This window comes from Sparus aurata, chromosome 19 (assembly GCF_900880675.1).
Source record: "Sparus aurata chromosome 19, fSpaAur1.1, whole genome shotgun sequence".
NCBI lineage: Eukaryota > Metazoa > Chordata > Actinopteri > Spariformes > Sparidae > Sparus > Sparus aurata.
Genome location: NC_044205.1, coordinates 14,757,775 through 14,777,610, shown reverse-complemented (window position 1 = coordinate 14,777,610; position 19,836 = coordinate 14,757,775). Strand labels below are relative to the sequence as shown.

Genomic DNA, 19,836 nt, shown 5'->3' with positions numbered 1-19,836 from the left:
TAGCGGCCAAGCACGCACACACATGCACACACACACATTTCGCACACACACATTCGCACACGGGCACACATGGCCACCTACTGATGCTGTCTTTGTGATTAGTGTGTTTGAAGTTGGAATGCTGTTCATTTCTCTATGGGAAGCCCAGCCAATTATTGAACAGGGTTAATTGAGGACTAAACAGGCGGAAGTCTGCAGAGGCCACAGAAGCAAATAATTATCTGTTTACTAAGATGTTACATCATAGCAAGAAGGAAAACCAGGGCCATAAGTTGGTGACACTCAGATGTACAATCGCTAACTGATGACAAAGGAACCATTTTGATTTTTGCAGCATACGGTGTACAGAGACTGAATCCAAATAAATCAATGCACATCACTATTTCTTTGGTGTACACTGCATTAACTAAATCCCTCATAGTGCAAATATGTAATAACATCACAAATGCATACAAATGTCTGTTTGGATATACAGAATGAGACCTATAGACCTACTGAGCAGGAGAGTAAAAAGAAGGCTGACAAAGACATAGAAGCAAGAAGGACACAAAGATACAGAAACACAGCCGGGAGGCGAGTCACGCTTCAGAGGGAGGGAGAGAAAACAAGAGGGAAAGAGGGAAGTGGGAGGTTGGAGAGAAAAGGACCCAAAAGAGATCCATGGTGTGAGAGGCAAAGGAGAGAACAACAAATTAGGGGGCTGACAGAAACTGTGTGTTGGAAAGAAAGCAGTGTTAGAGAAATAAACATGCATGCCAAATCGTAAACCTCAGACTGCTTCTGTGCCAGAGCCACAGATGCAACTAGTTGAACTGGCGCTGTGGGACATTTATCACGGCCATATTCTAATGTTTATCAAACAATGTTTCAAAAAAATGTCTTTCTGAGTGAGACGCCACTAATATTACACTGTTAACCACAGTGCCTAATAACCTTGCTTAGTTATGTGTGTAGCCAGAGTTCTATAAAATGGGTTTGATACGAACGAACCTCTGACACACAGAACATGGTTAGATCGGCCATGGAAGACAGACCCTTCTTTCATGTGTAACCTGCTGTGTGCACTCAAGCAATGTTTATGCATTCATTTGTAGAAAACACACAAAAAGATTGTGAACCTTTTAAAGCCATGTCAATGCACAGGGTTGGGCGCTTTAAAGACTGGCAGTCTTCAAATGGAATCTGATGTGGTTTTCTTGACAAGCCATTTTTCTCAGGTATTCTAATCCTGTCATCACTTTTTCTCCCACATGCCCTCAGTCTCATTTTGTCGTGCGCCATTGTGGACAACACAGCCAAGAGTGGTTTATTTTCCAGGCTGTGGCCTCAGTTGCTGAGCTACTTGACCATCAGACATTTAATTTACAAGAGAGACAGGATAGTGGCCCATTAATATGCATTTTCTTCCTTCTTTAAAGGTTTGGAGCAAATGTTTTCTGGTCTTCTGCTGCTCGGTGTTGGCCTCTAAGTTCACCTTCATCATGTGGACTCGGAAACTGCTGACTGAACTGCATGCAGTTTGGTACAAACAAGATAACATCCTGTCCGTATCAAGAATTATCATGGTCGCAATCAAGAAACTCAGCACATCTGCAACTCCCCTGTCCTCTTCTTAATTATCATTAATATGATTATGTTTTGCACTCTGCAACTAGATGCTCTTCACAGACAGATGTTTCTTACATGCATGTTGTGAACATCTCTTGGACCCATCGACTCATTTGACTAAAACGAGCTGCATTAAACAGCTGCGTGCTGACCTCCGGATTAGGCCACAGGGACTTGTGTTAAAAAAAAAAAAAAAAAAAAAAAAAAGACCTCAAGCTCACTGAACTGTTGCAGCTGACATGATGTGAGATGTGGTTTGAGGTGAAGTTTGGGTCTGGAAGCCAACTAGATGATTCATCTGTCTATGCTTGACCAGATGGGTTATGTGCCAGTACCAGCAGATGGTAAGGATGACTGACTGCACTGTCTCAGGTCATAAACAAGGACATTTCCAGGCACACACACAAACAAGCACACATATAAAATGTATGCGTATACACATTAAAACATAGGAATTCTTGCATACCGTCGGCTGAAGGCAGGAGAGACCACACTTACTGCCACAATGGCTCATATTAATAACCTCATCCTTGCACATCGTGCATTTACTCACAGTTTGATAATCGATAATGTCGATGATGACATTTAGGGGCCACTTATTGCTCAGGCTGTTGTAGCAAAAACACGCAGTGGCTTCTTATTTAACTTTATGGTTGTCTGGCTTTCCATTCTGCTACCTACTTCAGGTACAAAGTTGTTGGTAGAGTTTTTCATCAAAGAGGTAATGATAGTGTCATGTAATAAGAGAGGCAGCAGCACTTATCCTGGAAGGTGATTCATCTGAGAAGGAAAGGGCCCCCTGAGGGCATGGCTCAGATATTATTGTTCAGAACACTTGAACCTACATATATAGATGTGAAACATGTTGCACTGTGGCACAGCACACGCTCTTCCTTGCTTATTTCTTAATTTCCATCGAGACCTGATTTTCATCTCATTTGTGTGTAATTGAGCCATTTGTGGCATCCAATTTGATGGTGTAGGTACGGTATATTCACACGAATACAGCATTGGAATTATCAGGTAATTTGTGTCTGTCCTTAGAGGCCGGCATAACCTTTATCAATCTCACTTTGTAATTAAGCTGCTTCTCTTTCATTTTTAGCACTATTCATTCAGAGGTGTAATCATATAAATGGAGATATAAAAGGAAATACAAGTCAAACTAAGAAAGAAAGAGAAATTATTTTCTTTTAAGTTATTTCTCTGGTTGGTAGTAAGGAATAGATGTCCACCGTCTTTCATTAATGTAATGCTATACTAAAAATTGCATGTGAATGCAGGACTGTGAAGTGGGTAACAACCTCCATCATGTAGTAAACATATTTACAGATCAACATCTTTGTAATCATCTTTTATTTTCCTTCTTCAGGGTCACTGGAACTGGTTGAGTTTCAACAGAAACATCAGCATCAGTTGTAGATAATAATCCTATGACCTTTACTGTTGACTAATTTTGATGACCTGTTCCATGTAGACAGCCACTTATCCACTTGTGATTATGTGAATTTCTAATTTCAATATACAAAAGGCTTATGCATTTTAATATCAGTATGTATAAAAATGCACTGGGTAAAAAATCACTTAAGAAAAGTTAAATCACAAAAAACTTGCTGTGCAAATTGCATTTTTAAAATCTGTCTTTTACCAACATCTTTATTTTTTCCTTTTTTTTAAAAAAAAAGAAACCTTCAGTAATAACCCTTACTATCTTGATAACTGTTTTAGACTGACATCAATTATGTATGCAATATATATTGGCATATGGACAGTGACAAATGGGTACAAACTAATTAATTAATTTTGAACCATCATAGGTGACCCTTGTATGCTTTCATTTAGGGCCAGTCTTGAACAAGCATGCCTCATAGCAGGTACATTACATTATAATAATAGAATATATGTTGCTTTGCTTCATTTGCTGTCATTTATTTTCATTCCCATCTATTAAAATGTCCAAACCCTTTTAACATCAATAAATGGAACTAATTCCTCTCTGTCTGCCTGTGACTCTATAGGCTGCCATTAAACTAGCCATGGAAATGGGCTTCATTAATGCTGGAGCACATACTGCACACACACACAGATGCACACGCACACGCACACGCACACACACACACACACACACACAGTGACACTCTCACTACATAAACACAGACAGTAATACGCACACAGAGGTGTGCACATGCACATGCACGCAGACACATAAGTACTCCAGTACGAAAACTTTCCCTGACTGCCCAATACATTAGTCATTTGCCTATGAAAACCCATTATATGGCAGCCAATCATCATTGGTCTTACTGAGACAGAGCTCCATGCACAGTATGAGTAGCATCAATCATACACAGAGCACCTATTCACGTGTGAAATTTTTAATATATGTTTAATATGCCTTAATGGGCCAATATATAATGTGTGCTCAATGTTCCGGTGCCCTGGCCAGCGGTACTGCAAACATACTTCAAAGTCCTTTTCATTTTAAAGTTAGTTTGTTAATCTGGTCACTCCATAAAAGAGGATAACTCTCCCTTTGTCTCTCACACACACTCGGACACACTCAGTGGATAATAGAGTGAGACAAAGAGAATATGGCTCCTTCCAAGTGACAGAAGGATCCATCTTTGGTAATTGTGTCTGCCATACTGCTACATGATAGAGCCACACACACAAACAGATGTGATGTCATGGGTCATTAAATCATGGTTTGTTTATATGTTGGCAGCTCTGTGATGAAGGGACATTAGCAAGAGTGGCACCAGATTGTTGATGAAGGTACCATAATGAGTGTGACACCAATGAGGAGTGAGGGTAGGTGTTCTGTCATGTTCTGCCCCCTCGACAGAACCAGGCCACTTCCTGTCTGCCGGATGAATGGACGGACATACTGATAAAATGACAGTGAAAAAGCTTGTGTTCAACATCTATGGTGGTCTTAGATATCCCGTAGCAGTTTAGAATACAGCGCTGTCTCTCAGCGGCAGAAAGTACATAGCTGCACTCACCGTCCACTGAGATTGCATAGCTCCACTCTATTACTCCCTTTACTATGAAAAATGAGCAGCCAATAGATAAAATATGAAGCATTATTATCGTAATGATCATACTGCCTTGCACTAAAGATTAAATCCATGTTTGCTTTTCCTCTCCGCAGGATATTACTTTCCACAAAACCTCTCTGGTATTTTCTTACATCACACAGCAGATGCCGGGGTTTCTACTTCTCTGTGCTGTTTTAATCTATTTCGTCTTAGGAGACAGAAAAAATAAAGAGAAGAGGATGAGGGAAGAGGAGGCAACCTCAAAAGACAAAACCACTTGATTGAGGAGCTCACACAGTTCTGTTCTGAATCCTCTCAGTGGGTAATCCATTTAGGATGTGAAAATAATTGAGGTTGCTTTCTTAAGTGTAGTTTGGTTCACTTGTTCCAAAAAATAACAAAACATGGAAATACCTTTTACTCTAGTCCGTTACGTGTTCAGGTCACATTTAGGAGGGATGAAAGAAACGACTCATAGTTGGCCTGAGGCATAGTAAGCTAACAAAACATATTCTTGGCTCTAAGCCAATTGGTTTTCTGCTCTACACCATATAGTGTGACATATATCTATTTTATAAACTGCACTATAAAGTTTATAAATATCTATGACCTTGCTTGTGCAATGCACTTTTGCTATGTCCTTACAAATGCCCCATTTTGCAAGCCAAAGGAGCCAGACACCAGTGGACATCCCCAACCCACAGTGCGTCCATCATGGATCAGACTTGTTGTAGGATATGCCACGTCTGCACAATCTGATTGGGATCTGGGGAATTTGGAGGCCATGTTGATGCCTTGGGCTTTGTCACATTCCTCAGGTCATTCCTGAACAATTTTTGACCTGCAACAGTATTTGGGCAGTACTGTCCATGTCTGGTGGCATCAATATGAATGCCAGGGCCTGAGGTTTCCAAGAAGGGCACTGCGATGTAATAAGATGTTCAAAGTTATTCACTTCACCTGTTCGTCCTTTTAATGATCATTTTGATAATCACCTTAGAGTGTTAGATAACCATCGGCAATATTAACTGGTCACTCAGTGCAGCAACAAAATTAGTTGTCAAGGTGCATTAACCAGATGTTGACCCTGGGCGGCAAATAATGAAAATGCTGCTTTTCTCAGAGTTGACATTCATGATGAAGTAGAACTGTGACTGACATGTCTTCAAGCGTCATCCTGCACAATCTTAAGGTGCCTTGCCGACACCCCTGGTGTGCAGGTTCACATGGAAAAACAGTGGCTGTGGGTGTTTTGCTGTGAGTCACATGCTGGTGTGTGTTTTTTCAGCCCTACAGCTTCTCCTAGTAATGGGAGCCATTCTTTATGGTTGTGTGGCTTTATATCATTAGGATAAGGCTTCCATCATCCATTTGACTTTTATGAGTTTGTGTGAAAGCCCACTCTGATTCAGAATGAGAAATGTTTCATTTACCCAAGTATTACAGATGCACCAGGAAGGTGAGGTAATTAATCCATGCTGACCTGACAGTCCACGCTGTGGGACCGACACACCGCAGGTAGGTTCCGGACAAAGTGAAGCAAAGTGAAACAGCAAAGGTTCAAGGGTGAGGAGGAAAGGAAAGTGGTCCAACTGATGGAGCGGCAGAATCTGTATGTGTCTCCTAGTTGACCCAATGTCCCACAGAGAGCAGTGTGCCAACACTGATTAGAATAATAGACAGGAAGAGAAACAATGAGGAATAAACTGCCTCCCAGTATGTGTATGTGTGGGTTTCTGCAGCATCTGATGTCTGGTGTATACCTGACAAACAGCCAAAACTAGAAGCACCACATAGATGTGAATAAAAAGTGGATTTGGCCACACATACATACATAAGCATCAATGCATTTGCCTGCAGACAAAAAACACACACACTCCCACACACCCCATTCACATAATTTTCCAGAGTAGAAAGACAGAGATGAAACAACATTTTCCCTGACTGATGGAACAATGTGAGCATAAGCAATGTGTTATTTTCACACTCAAGTGCAACCCAAGAATAACAATGTGTCCAATTGTACTCCGCTATGCATGAAGTGTTTTCTCTTGTTCTCTCTCACGTTAGTTTTTAATTGGGCCCCCATTCAAACCATCAACAGCAAATTCTAATTGTCAAAAGATGTTCGTTACTTTCCAAAAGTTTAGCTAACAATGTCTGAATGCATTGTACAGTTCAAGACATACTGATAATGTTTAATTTCCATTGGGAATAAAAGATGAGGAAAGAGGAAAACATTTAATTCCACAGTGGATAAAGATAATTAAGACCAAAGCAGCCTTTTTCTCTTTCTCTCTGTTGATTAAGGTCACATAGCGTAGCCAATTCTGCGTGAGACCATACCTTTTTCTATTGAATTTTAGTAACAGACGCAACTCCTTATTACCATGTTTTTCTACCAGCGATAAAGATATACAACAGGTGGATTTAATTACGGGTTTCCCAAAAGCCTAGATGTGTGACTGACTGCTTCTACATGGTGAAATACTGGCGTACACCACCATGCACACCATGTACCCTTCACCGGAGTCAGGCTTCTTCAGTAAATGGTACAGTGAATTTTATAAACAAAAAGAGAGATTACTTTCTCATTAACCATTCTCTGTATGTCCTTGCTTTAAATGATTTTTTTTTAACCAGCAGTAGGCCTATAGTATAATATTAAAGTTTCTATGCTGAGCTCCCCAAACTGCACAATATGCACCTGCCACTTAATATAATCAATTCAAGTAGTAATAGGAGTTTAGGTGTGTAAATGTAGGCAGGTATCATTCTCACACTCCTGGCACTTTGCTCTCCAGTATTACACAATTCTTCCAGCTTCCCCTTATTACATACCTGAATGTGGCAATAGCGAGGGAGACAGATGACACTGACTTGGTTTCTATGGGTCATTTTTAACCTCAGTACAAAAAATGCAGTGGGAAAGTGAACAGAAATAAATCCAATATTCTCACAGTTCATTTTATCCAGTCTTTTTTTTGTCTCTATTTTAGAAATATTCCACACTGGTTTTAGGTAACTTCCTTATATGTGAGGCAGATCTCCTGAGGGACCCTCTTTAGGTAAAAGATCTAGGAAAATGCGATTGTAGTATTTTTAGATTATGTTCCATTTTCCATGCAGTGCTACTTGACCTCCTCTAGCAATGGTATTCAGACACAACACTATCATGGTCCAACAGACACCAAGGAGCAATCTTAACAAGCAAGACGACCTTTATCTACTACTATACTGTTTAGCCTGGAGACTTTTGTTGTACGCACTGTCTCATTTACTCTATAAAGTCTGCCATGTAGTAAAATGATCACACCATATAAATTATTTCAACAGTGCTTTCTAGTGCCATCAACAATTTGACCAGGAATTTCCGACAGCTTGACATCTGATAAAAAAATGCCTGTGTGCTCTTCCAACTGTTCAAATGCTACACACAACATCAGCAGGAGCATTTTAATAGGGGCTGTATTAAAGAGACTGGAGGTGATCTCTTGATTCAACCTTTGATGAGTTGTTCACAAAGGTTATGCAGTCATGCTCCTATATCCAGCTGAGATGTATTTTGAAATGAATCCCACTCTTCTCAGCGGCTGACTTGGAGGAAGTCATTAACACACATACCGTATTTCCTCTCAATTAAGCCATTGTAGTGCAGATCTCTTGCCTCAAAGGTTCCTTTTTTCACCTCTCCAGAGTTCTGAAGCACAGCATGATTTAGCTACTGGCTACCTAACTGACCTTTTCATGCTCTTTGCAGATCCTCCTTGAAGTCCAAAGTCAGGACTAATGGGGAATACAGGCTGTCATTTTGGTTATAATACTGTTTATATTATTACTATATCAAAGCAACACTGTCTACAAATTTGGTTTCAGTGACATTTCTGAGATAGATTCCTTATCCGTTTTTAATTAAATTGTCATGAACTACTTAGCTTAATTCTAAATCAATAACCTCCACTATTATCAGCACAGCAAGAGCACTAATTTAACCAAACTGAATTATCAGCTAAAGTTTCTTATTGTATGTCCCAGATTCAGTCATTAATTGAATACGTTTCAAACACTTTGGAGCACCAATGCACCAAGCCAATCATCATTCTGGACTCTAACATGGCTCTGGTTAATAATTGTCTAGGCTTCCTGTCAGCCAAAAAGGCCTAAGATGGCTGCATAAGGTTGCATCAAGAGCTACAACTCCACAATACACATGTACATGACGCAACACTTACTATCTCCTTGGCAACGTAGCGGTCCGACAGTCAGCTTGGCCTCAGAGCCTGGTCTGTTGGTGTCACCCACAGCAACCTGGCTGACTGGCAGATGCTCTTTATTCACCAGAAGACCAGAATCTTCTCTCCTGAGTGAGTTAAAAGAAACATGCAGACAGTGGAAAGAGGAAAATCCAGGTTAAATACTGTTAAAAATCTGCAACGTCTGCATCTTCTGCTTGTATTTCAGACATGTGTGATTATACACACACTACTATTCACAACTATGCCAATGCTGCTTTTATAGAGTAATAATTGTAGTTTGTCAAAGTGATACTGATATGAAGGGCAGGCTACAGTTGAAAATGGAAAATGTTAGGATGGCATGGTGAACATGTATTGCAAATGATAGCTGTTAAATCATCTTACATTAAGCATAGCAATAGTTCATACTACTTAACATACAGTACACACTTTGCATCGTATCTATTGTATTGTATCTATTGTTATCGTAACAATAGAGGCACTGTGCAGAGCCAAGTCAACCAGTTTCATATACGGACGGGTCCAAAAGTCTGAAATCACCAGTCAAGATACTCCTATTTTGCATTTGTCGGATGTAATCCCATTTTATCTTCTTTTTATTACAAATGATAAATTGAATCTTTAAAAATATATTCATGAAAATCAGAACATCTTAGTTATTGGTATAGGGCTGATTGCTGTAGCCAAATAAATTCACGATAATGATATTATCGTGATATCTTATAAAGATAATGCAAGCTAAGCAATCAAACCCAACTTTCAATTTTATGGGTACGTATAGGAAGGTGGAGAGAGTCTGGATCCATAACTTATGAACTGAACTGACCGGAACAACTGCATCGCTGTCTTCGTGTGTAAATTGATTATTTACACTATTTTATCATTCGTCCATTATTAACACAATATCAGAATTGACATTTTTAATATCACAATTATCGTGAATATCTCGATATCATGCCACTCGTTAAATTTGTATACCCCCCTTTTTGCTTTATTGGCAGCATCTCCAGCTGGCATGGACTCCACAAGTTTGTGCAAAGACCTACTGACTCAGGTTTACCAGTCAGGGCTCCTTGGTCTCTGTTGGTCTTTAAGTACTTCTTGCAGGGCTTTAATGTGTGTATAGAGTCAATAATCCTTCTGCATGAAGAGAAAGATTACTATACTGGTTTCAACCTTTTGGATCCAGCTATATAGACATAAGTAATGGTATGTATGCATTAATAGTATTCTTCTGGAAAAAGGAATCTGGTGACCTACATGATCACAATATGACAATACATTTGCCCCTGTGCATTAACCTCTACAATATTTTTAGCACATAAATTGCGACTCTTTCATTACATTTTTTTAGTGACTTTAAGACAGTATGGTTGCATACAATATTGCACAGGAGTTTGTATTTATATATATTTGAAAATGTATGTCTTTTCTTTCTTCCCCCTTTATTGTCTTAAAAATGACACATTTTTAGTTTTGCATATATATTTTTAGTTATTGTTACTTTTGTAAATAATAATAATAATAACAACAATAATAACAATAATAACAATAATAGAGATGAGAGGAAAAAAAAACATTGGCCATTGTTGTAAAGACTTTACATAACTTTACACAATAATTAAAGAACGGGGTGTGTATAAAAGACAGCAGTAACACATATAGGATGTGGTTAAATAGTAACAAAGGACGGATGCATGCATGAATGGGTATCTAAATTAATCTACGGATGAGAAGGGCAGTGTACGTATTACAAACATTGAATATTTAAATCCCAGCCTTCAAAGTGGGAAGGAGTTTGAATAGGACGTGTTCCTAATTCTTCACATAACTATTTGACTTGAATTGTTTGCAATTCATTGCAGTTTGGAAGTAAAACAGTAAGAATCCAATTTATGGCTTTGTGCTTTCATATGTGGTTCTATGTGCTGCCTAAGTATGGGTAATGAGTGGAAATAGAGTTATCTGGGTAATAATTCAAAAACTCACTCAGCCAAACAATGAGACATTAATGCATATAATATTAATGGGGAGAACGAAACAAAATAAGACATGTGTAATCTAATCAGCTTCAGAGATGAGGGGGGAGGACATGCAAGCCAATGAAATCTCCTCTTCTTGCTAACATACAGTGCGCAAACATACAGCATGCACACACGAAGACAGCGATGCAGTTGGTTTAATGAGAAGATCAATCTACTGGCCAAAAGAGCTTCGAAACACAAACTGTTCAGGAGGCAAACATCCGTCCTAAATAAACGCATCATTGATGGTGGCATTCATCATTCAGTCACTTCAGCCTTTGAAGTTAGACACCTTGTCAGACAGTCCGGCTAAGGCAACGTCTGAGCTGACGGATAAATGCAATCGTTCGCATTAGAGTGGTGACAATTTTAGTTTCAGCACAGTGGGTGATGACATGTTTCTCTTTTAAGTTCAGTCGATAGAGCAATACCATATGGCAGTTTTTCAGGCAAGAGGTTCAGTTCTTTGTTTCAGAAATTCATGGGTGTTTTTCTACATGAATATCAACCAGAATTAAATTCTTCATCTACTTATGTAACATAAAAGGCTCTCAGATTGACACTTTACAATCCCTTTTAAAAAATAAATTTATTTAAAAACAGTTGCAAGCCTGAAGTAAAGTACTGTACAGTACTGAAAAACATTTATTATTGCTAAAGTTGAATTGAAGTTCAACCAGTTCACCTGACCAGCTGAGGGCATCTGCGGGAGGGCTAACTGAATGTCAAACACTCCTGTGTCCCTCAACCACCTTTGGCCAAGACATTTTAAGTATCTGCTGTCCTGTGGAGCTGCTTTCTGGCAAATAGTAAGAGTCCTTATTAGTTAAAAAGCATGTTTTCACTGAATTATTTATCATTGACTGTGATTACGGTAATTGACCATTCACTAAGCCCAATCCTCCTTAGTTACAGGTGCTATGTGTATCAAGCTGTACATTCAATTACTGGACGTTTGCAGTTTACATCAACACTTTCTTGGTCGATGATTGATTGGAGGAGCTAAGAGGAGCTTCCTATTTCTGGTCGACAAACTTAGAACTTTCTATTAAAATTACAATCATCCATCGCAGATTTAATCAGCTCTGGCTAGGTTGTATCAACATTCAGTATTGATTTTCCTAAAATATGAACTATATAGTTACATATGTGACAACGTACTAAAAGACAAATGCTAAAGCTACATGCAGAATACAGAAGCAGTATTGTTCTTGGATTGCAGTCAATTGCTTTTGAGTGTTATGGTTTATAATGACATGAACACGACCCATGATCTTTGGGTAAAACTCTGGTGTAAATGTACTTTTTAGACAGTGTATAATACCATTGACCCTCAGATAACCCAGATGTAATCCTGCATTAGTGATAGGGCACTTTATAGCGCTAGCTGTTGCTGCAAACTTTCTCTAAAGTCTCGGCAAAACTGAAAGTGAGGGGAAGTCAATCAATACGACATAAATTGTTTGTGCTCCTGCTGAACTTGTTCGTGATGGTCTGACTTACCATTGTTTGTTGTCTGCGTCACAGTTGCAGTCGTACTTTGGGTCAGTGCAGTTCCTGTCGATGCCACAGGCGCATTTCTGGATGCCGGGCAATGAGCCACCCCAGTAGAAGTGCTTCTCGCTGCCCCGACCCACCCACCAAGTGTAAGGGGTCCCATCTGGGGAGTAAACACAGACACAAACAAAAAACAATGTGTGAGTTCCTTTCGAGAGAACAGTCACGTCTCTCGTGGTTTATGTCTCAGTACTACTATGTTAGCTGTGCCCTTTTAGAGAAAAACACAGCAGAGACAGGGATACAAACTTTGTGAAGGCAATTAAGTTGTGTTATTAAACTGTCCAAACTCCTTCCCATTAGAAGTGATTAATTGTCAATTCATTAACTGTTTGAGACTTTTGTCACATTAATGTGATTTATATTGACAGCAAGCAGCTGCATGCTGAATGAAATTCATTTGTTCAACATGTTTAACACAGCTGGATGGTAAATGCCTTTGAGACTGGCAGGCACACTTAGTCACAGATCACACCTGTGATTTTAGAACTGATTAAAACACAGATTGAGTGCTACATTTACATCCATCTTTCGCATTATTATGTGTCAATCTTTGTGTAAATAAGTGTTGGTGTTAATAAGTGTTTATGCTGATGTAGGTACTTCTAAGCACAAGATGTGCACAACAGAGGTGCTAAAACACCTCTTTGTGTGCATGTGTGCCTGTGAGTGTGTGTGTACTTTAATGAGTTGATAAAAGGTGAAGGACCGCCGCTTTTCAATAAGAAATGCAATATTGTTTTCTCTGCCTTGGATAATGTATTCTGGCAGGAGACAGTAACTATAGACAGAGAGATAGGTGTAAATATTTTGGTGCCAGGATATACATCACAACAACAGCAAGAGAGAATGAAACAATATTACGTTTCCATCTTTATTCCAGGAAAATAAGCCGCATTGTCAATATCGCTTTGTCAAAGTCCATCAGACGATGAAATCTCCGGAGCCATATTTTTTACAGAAGGGGATTGAAGAAGACTTGATGCAGCACAATTGCATCGAGTCGTATGATATACTGTATTATTACACTTTTCTAGACTGGGGCTAAATTCCAGTAAACAACCACGGATGTGACTCTTTGTGTTTGTATATATTCTGTGTGTGTGTGTGTGTGTTGACCTTGGTGACCTGGGGGTTTATTGTCCTCATAAAAAGAATTAGCCTCATCTCTCTTCAGGCCACTGTTCAGACAAGCCATTGTCAATAGGATTAACAGTACCTCCTCATGAGACTTCGCAATCCTCTTCCTTTGTGTGGAAGCATGTGTGTGTGTGTGTGTGTGTGTGTGTGTGTCTGTGTGTGTATATGTGGTTGTGTTGCACGGCCATATAAGTGAGATCCAAGTTTGCATTTAAGACCTTCACAGAGAGGTCAGTGACGTCCCCAACCACACCCAACCAAGCTAAGCCTCTGCCCTCCCAAAACGGCAACCATCCTGCCCCCCAACCCAATTAGTGAGTGTCGTGTCATCGTCCTTGAAGCTGATGTGCGGCCACTATTCAAAGTGAATGGCGAGTGGCTGCAGCTATGCTGCCTGTAGGTCCTGTCCGATGAAACGATTGCTGCACAAGTAAAAAACTCTCATAATCTCCTATAATCAGTGAAAAGCTTTTAGCATCAATCATCTCCAAACTCCCAATCACACCTAAATAATACCTCTGTTTTTGCGAAGATGTTCCAAGATACTATCACCATAAATGGAATGTAGCTATAAATAGTGCTGTAATTAAGTACAATTATGATGTACTGAGTATGAGGCTGAGTATTTTTCTGCTACTTCGTACTTCTCCACAACATTTCATAGGGTATTATTGTACTTTTTACTCCACTACATTTGTCTGACAGATTTAAATACTAAGAAAATTCCGATTACTGATACATAATATAATCAACTGATAATTTATGATGTATTACTATAGAGCTACCCATGTGAATATACAAAAATAAATTGTGCTCCATCACCAACTGCAATATTAAAGTATTACAATATTTTAAACAAGTACTATAATAAATATTTTTCTGAAATGGGCCTTTCTGCGTACTGATTACTTTACCTTTGGTACTTTAATTCTATTTTGATGCAAATACCTTTGTACATTTACTTAAGTAAGGTTTTGAATTCAGGACCTTTACTTGTAACAGAGAGTTTGCAAAAATAGATGACTGAATAATGGACTGTCTTGCATTAAGAATCAAGTTGCAAACATGGACATGTAAGGGTGGGTGCAACTAATCATGAAAGACAACAGTCATGCTGTCTTGTGTTTGAGAAAGAACATGCAGTGTGCAACAGTGAGTGAAAGCTCATTCTCTCACTTTCTGCCTGGCCTCACTAACCCTGCCATGTCATAACACACCCGATTTGAGTCTTCAATCTGCTAAGTTTTATTGACAGGTAGGGATCAAGAAGTATGCCACTAATTTAATATAATAATGAGTAACTACAGGAGAGAGGAGGAGAGGAGAGAGCAGAAAGGAGAGAGGAGAGAAGAAAGGAAGAACAGCAAGGCATCAGGTGGATGGGGAGCTTTGTATTGTGCCAGTTTAAGCCTCCTGTGTGATGCTGTTCAAGCTCTGCCAAAACAAACCACTGAGGAGTGGAGAGTAAGGAAGACGGCGGAGGTGGAGATAAAAGGGGATGACAGCATGGATAGATGGAGATATATGGGAGGAGAGATAGAACCATGCTGGTGCAGAGTTCGCACAGTGAGCAGCAGATAAAGGGCAATGCCAAGATGAGGTCTAGCAACACGTTTGCATGTGTGTGAGAGGGACAGTGTGTGTGTGTGTGTGTGTGTGTGTGTGTGTGTGTGTGTGTGTGTGTTTACAAAAGTCCTGGGTTTTAAAAAGCAGGTGCACTATAATTATCAGAAGTCCCCCAACAGCATGATCAGCCCAAGGAGCTGTAGCTGTATGTACCTGTTCTCATGAAACATTAAAAACAAAAAGGGATAAAGACAAAAGGAGTACTTCGGCTTTGAATTTAGTAAAAGCAGTCTTGGAGGGGCAAAGGTTTTGTTCCACAGATTTTTTCGTTGAATAAAAGCAGTTAAAAAGGGACAGACGTATGTCTTGTATTGAGAACTGTAGCTTTGACCTATCGCACTTGCCATAGTGTTGCACACACTCATATCCTGGCAATAAGATGGCTGCAACTAATGATAATTTACTATAGATTAAGTTGTTGATCATCTTTTCAATTAATCTGTTGTTGTTATTGTTTGGTCCATAAAATCACTTCTTGAGGTGATGTCCTCGAAAGTCTTGTTTTGTTCACAACTCAGAGACATTCATAGAAGAGTCATAGAAGTGACATAAATCTGTGTTTTTTCTTTAATTAATGCACTCATCCTTGCAACTCTAGATACGACTAACAGACACATTTGGCAAAATGATGATCAAGGCCATAATAAACAAGAATTAAGCTGTGAAAGTTTCAAGGAGCCATAACACAACCACACGACAAATCACACAACAAATCACACAACAAACACACTAAATGGTCACAGGAGAAAAAAAAAAATAGATATGACTGTGATAAGGCCTGGGGCTGTGTTCATCTTCTGTCCGCAGGGACGGCAACACAACTTTGTGATGGCTTTATTCATTTGTTATTTTTATCAACACGTAAAAACATGCATGCACTCACAACTACAGACACACACAACTACTTATCCCCCCTTCTTATCTACACAGGTTAATGTCTCCATCTTCATCTTGTCTGCTGTATCACACAGACTCATACTCTCCGAGCAAAGACAGATAGAGTCGTGGAGGGAAAGACAAAGACACAGAGCAGGAGAGCGGGAGGCTGTGCGATAAGATGAACGGCAGCAAGAAAGCACAGCAATGAAAAAGAGACAGAGGGAGAGAGCACGATCACAGTCTCCATAGTGATAAGCTGAACCAAATGTCATTCTTATTGTTAACGTAAGGCCTTACCTGAGTGTGAGCACTAACACAGGTGCACCACTGCATGTTGTGACAGATTCATCAAATTCTGTTCTTTGAGAATTCAGTTGATGAAGATTTGGTTTTTGCTTTTAATTATTGTGCTCTTTATATCAAAGCAATGTGATAAGTATAATTTCAATCATTAAGCAATTATTTACAGGATATAATAGTATGCATAGTTACCTGTTAATAAGTGCATAGTAAAGGATCAACTAACCCAAACAAGGCATTGTTCTTTCTTTAGATCTGGTAGGTGTAAAAAACATTTAGTTAACCGTTAATATGCTCAAATTCATATGATAAAGTATTATTCAAAAGTTAAGAATGAATTTTAATAAAGCAACACAAAAGTTTAGTAAATAATTGACAATGACATGATGAAAAAAGAAATGTTTGTAACACTACCATAAACAATTATAAGGCTTTTATAATGTTAATAATAACTTGATATACTGGAAACAAGTTTCCTATACGTGCTCATTAAATGTCTTACCATCTTATTTATTTTGATGTTCTCAATAACCTTATAGGGGTTAATTCACTTTAAAGCAACCCTTATTATAAGCCACAAGAGCACATGGGCCACACTTAAATCATATCGCACCCCTGCCTGACACAGCGTGAACTGAAAGGTCAGTGGATCCAAAATGGCACTCGACATGCTGAGTCCCATATTTCCCCCCATCTGGAAAATAATGGTCTTTAAGAAAGGTGGTCAGCTGGAGCTGAAATGCCAGGAAGGTATGACCCTTGACTGGCTTTCTCATAAACCTCTCTTAGATATAAGCTGTACTGCAATCATTACAACTAAAAGGCTGATTATCATTGTCTTGACTGACCCTGGTAAGTGACAGGTGTATCTCAGAGTGCAAATGTTCAGTGAAAGCGCAAATGCACGAATGGTGTATGCATGCTCAGATGATAATATCAACAGTTCACCAGCTCTCTGCACTGATCCAAGGAGTGTGAAAGGAAATCAATACTCTTATTTCCTCTCTTCTAACAAGCAGCTACTGTATTATTCAGACAAAAAAAAAATAAAAAAGAAAGGGCATGAAGAAGTCTTAAGCACACTGTACTTGCTGGAAAACACCCATCAGGAGAGACACAACAGAAACGTGTACACACCCATTGACCGCTCTCGCTCTTTCTCATGGGCTCTGGACAATGACAAGAACACGCCCCCTCATATACACAGGCACACATACATTTTCTGTCTTGGAGGGTCTTTACGCAAAGCTGTGAATCAATTTGTCTTTGAAATCTCGCCGCTGGTTTCTGTTCTTTGTTGTCATCATTTGTTTGCATTTCTGTTTGTTGTGCACAGAGCCTAGTGTCTCCACTCCACACCCACTGGTCTTTGTTAGCCTCCTATCTTCTTAACATCTCAGTTTTTTTGTGTGAAGGCCGTGGAGACGCATATTAGCCATACCCCGCGATCTCTTGAGAGAGCTACAGATAATGCAGTGTGCGTTTGTGTGTGTGTGTGTGTGTGTGTATGTGTGTGCATTTGGAGGACAAGAGAAAGAGAGAGAATTTGTGTGCCTTTGTGTCTTTGTCTCTGTCTTTTTGTTTATCTCTTCGGGTATATGTGTGTCTGTGTGTTCTTCTCTCCGCTCCTTTTAATCTGTCTCAGTCTTTGCCTCGCTCCCCTGTCTCTTTCTATTGTCTCAATCTTTCTCCTCTCCCCGACCACCCATCCATCAATTTACTTTCGAGGAACCTCTCCTACCTCCCGACCCCTCCACCGTTTACTCCATCTCTAAGGCTCCCACATATTTAGGCCTCTCTCTTCTACTCGCTCCCCACCCTTTTTCCTTGCTCGCTCATATCTCTTGGTCTCAGAGGCCTCTTTCTTTATATCTTTCGTCCTATTATGTCTGTCTACCGTCTAACTTTGCTACCCTGGATCTCTTGCTCTACCAGGTCACTCTTTCTCCCACCTCTTCCGTATCTGCCTCGGACACCTTGTCCTTGCATTCTCGTATCAGTTGGTCTCAGCTGCCTATTTCTCTCCCCGTGCTTCATATCTGTCTATCTATCCCATGTCTCTGCAACTCTTTCCTGGCATCTAATCTCTTTATGTTCTCATTAGCCCTGTAATAATCTGCCTTTTAATCCATGCTAATTGCGTACTCCCTTTTACCCTGAATGTGATCTGCGTGAAGTCACATTTGAACCACCTCCCGCCCTCCCTGTCTATCCCTTACAGTCCGATCTGCAGATGACTATGATGCATACCAAAATATCGAACCTGTGATCTGTAAGTCTTTGTAAGTCTGTACACCTGATTGAGTGAATGTGGGTGAAATGAGTGTTGTATCGTTTTTGACGTAATTTAAATCTTGTGAAGTTTCTGACCGCTAGTAGCACCATGGAGCAATCTTTTGAAGAGCAGGGTTTCCTGCCAATGTTTGACACTATTCCACTGATCGACATTTGGTGGCGATAACAAGGGTCAAAGAATGAAGTGAAGCAGTAAAACTACAAATAACGTGAAAACTGCTGACACGCAAAACGGGTGTAAATGGATTACATTTACAAGAAATCTACTCTGCAAAGGTTTTATGAGGAGGGAAATGCAGTCAGCATGTCACATAACTTTGCCTGGTGGTTGGTATTGTCAAAACTCAAGCACAGCATTAAGAGAGGGAAACAATAAGTTAAAATGTATGAACAGATATCAAGGATATTAAGTATACAGATAGGAACAAAAGATGAGCTTAAGGTGGTGCAACCGAAACCCACATTTTGGCCTAGAATGTGAGGAAATAAACATGTTGATACATAACACGACCAAACTTTCCCACATGATTACTCGCATTAAGAGAATTATCCTTTTTAGTACACATTCTCTGATATTTTGTCTAAATATGCAAACTGGGCTACATAATTTCCAATTTGCATACACTTGCAGAACAGAAATCTCAAGTAAAATAAAGCAACTGCTATATTCATTTCACAGGTGAAGCTGTGCCCATTAGACAGGCCTGCTATTATTTTGAGTGCTGTGTTGAGGCCACTAATGGATCAATTCTATCATCAAAGGAAATAATAAACGTGGATTTATTTTCCCTTTGTCACAAAAAGCAAAAACAATTCTATAATCATTCATTCTGGCAGTGAAGGGAGGAGGTTAGAGAGGAACACAGTAGAAATTAGTTCACTGATGCTTGCAGTGCATGCGATGTCAGATGAGACATCTCCGTCGTCTACATCAGAACACACAGCAGAAAAGGCCCGGGAGGAGTAATGAGTTATTTCAACAATTTCTACCTGAAAGCACTTATAATGCGATCCAGCTTCCTGACAGTTCAGATGCCGAGCCTCCTTCCTCCGTCCGCTGTTCAGCACATAGCTATGCTCTACACTAAACTCTGCATACCCCTGCACCCA

The 19,836-nt window shown here is 39.6% G+C and overlaps 1 protein-coding gene across 1 annotated transcript in view; it reads right to left on the bottom strand.

Annotated features, from left to right (window-relative positions):
* The window catches only part of cntnap2a (contactin associated protein 2a), a 328,136-nt gene that overhangs the window by 46,121 nt on the left and 262,179 nt on the right, over window positions 1-19,836 (bottom strand). The window contains exons 16-17 of the mRNA XM_030397660.1: window positions 12,433-12,589; window positions 8,882-9,009 (exon numbers count right to left, since the gene is read on the bottom strand). Of these exons, the coding sequence (XP_030253520.1) occupies window positions 8,882-9,009; window positions 12,433-12,589 (285 nt within the window). The remainder of the gene's footprint in view (window positions 1-8,881; window positions 9,010-12,432; window positions 12,590-19,836) is intronic.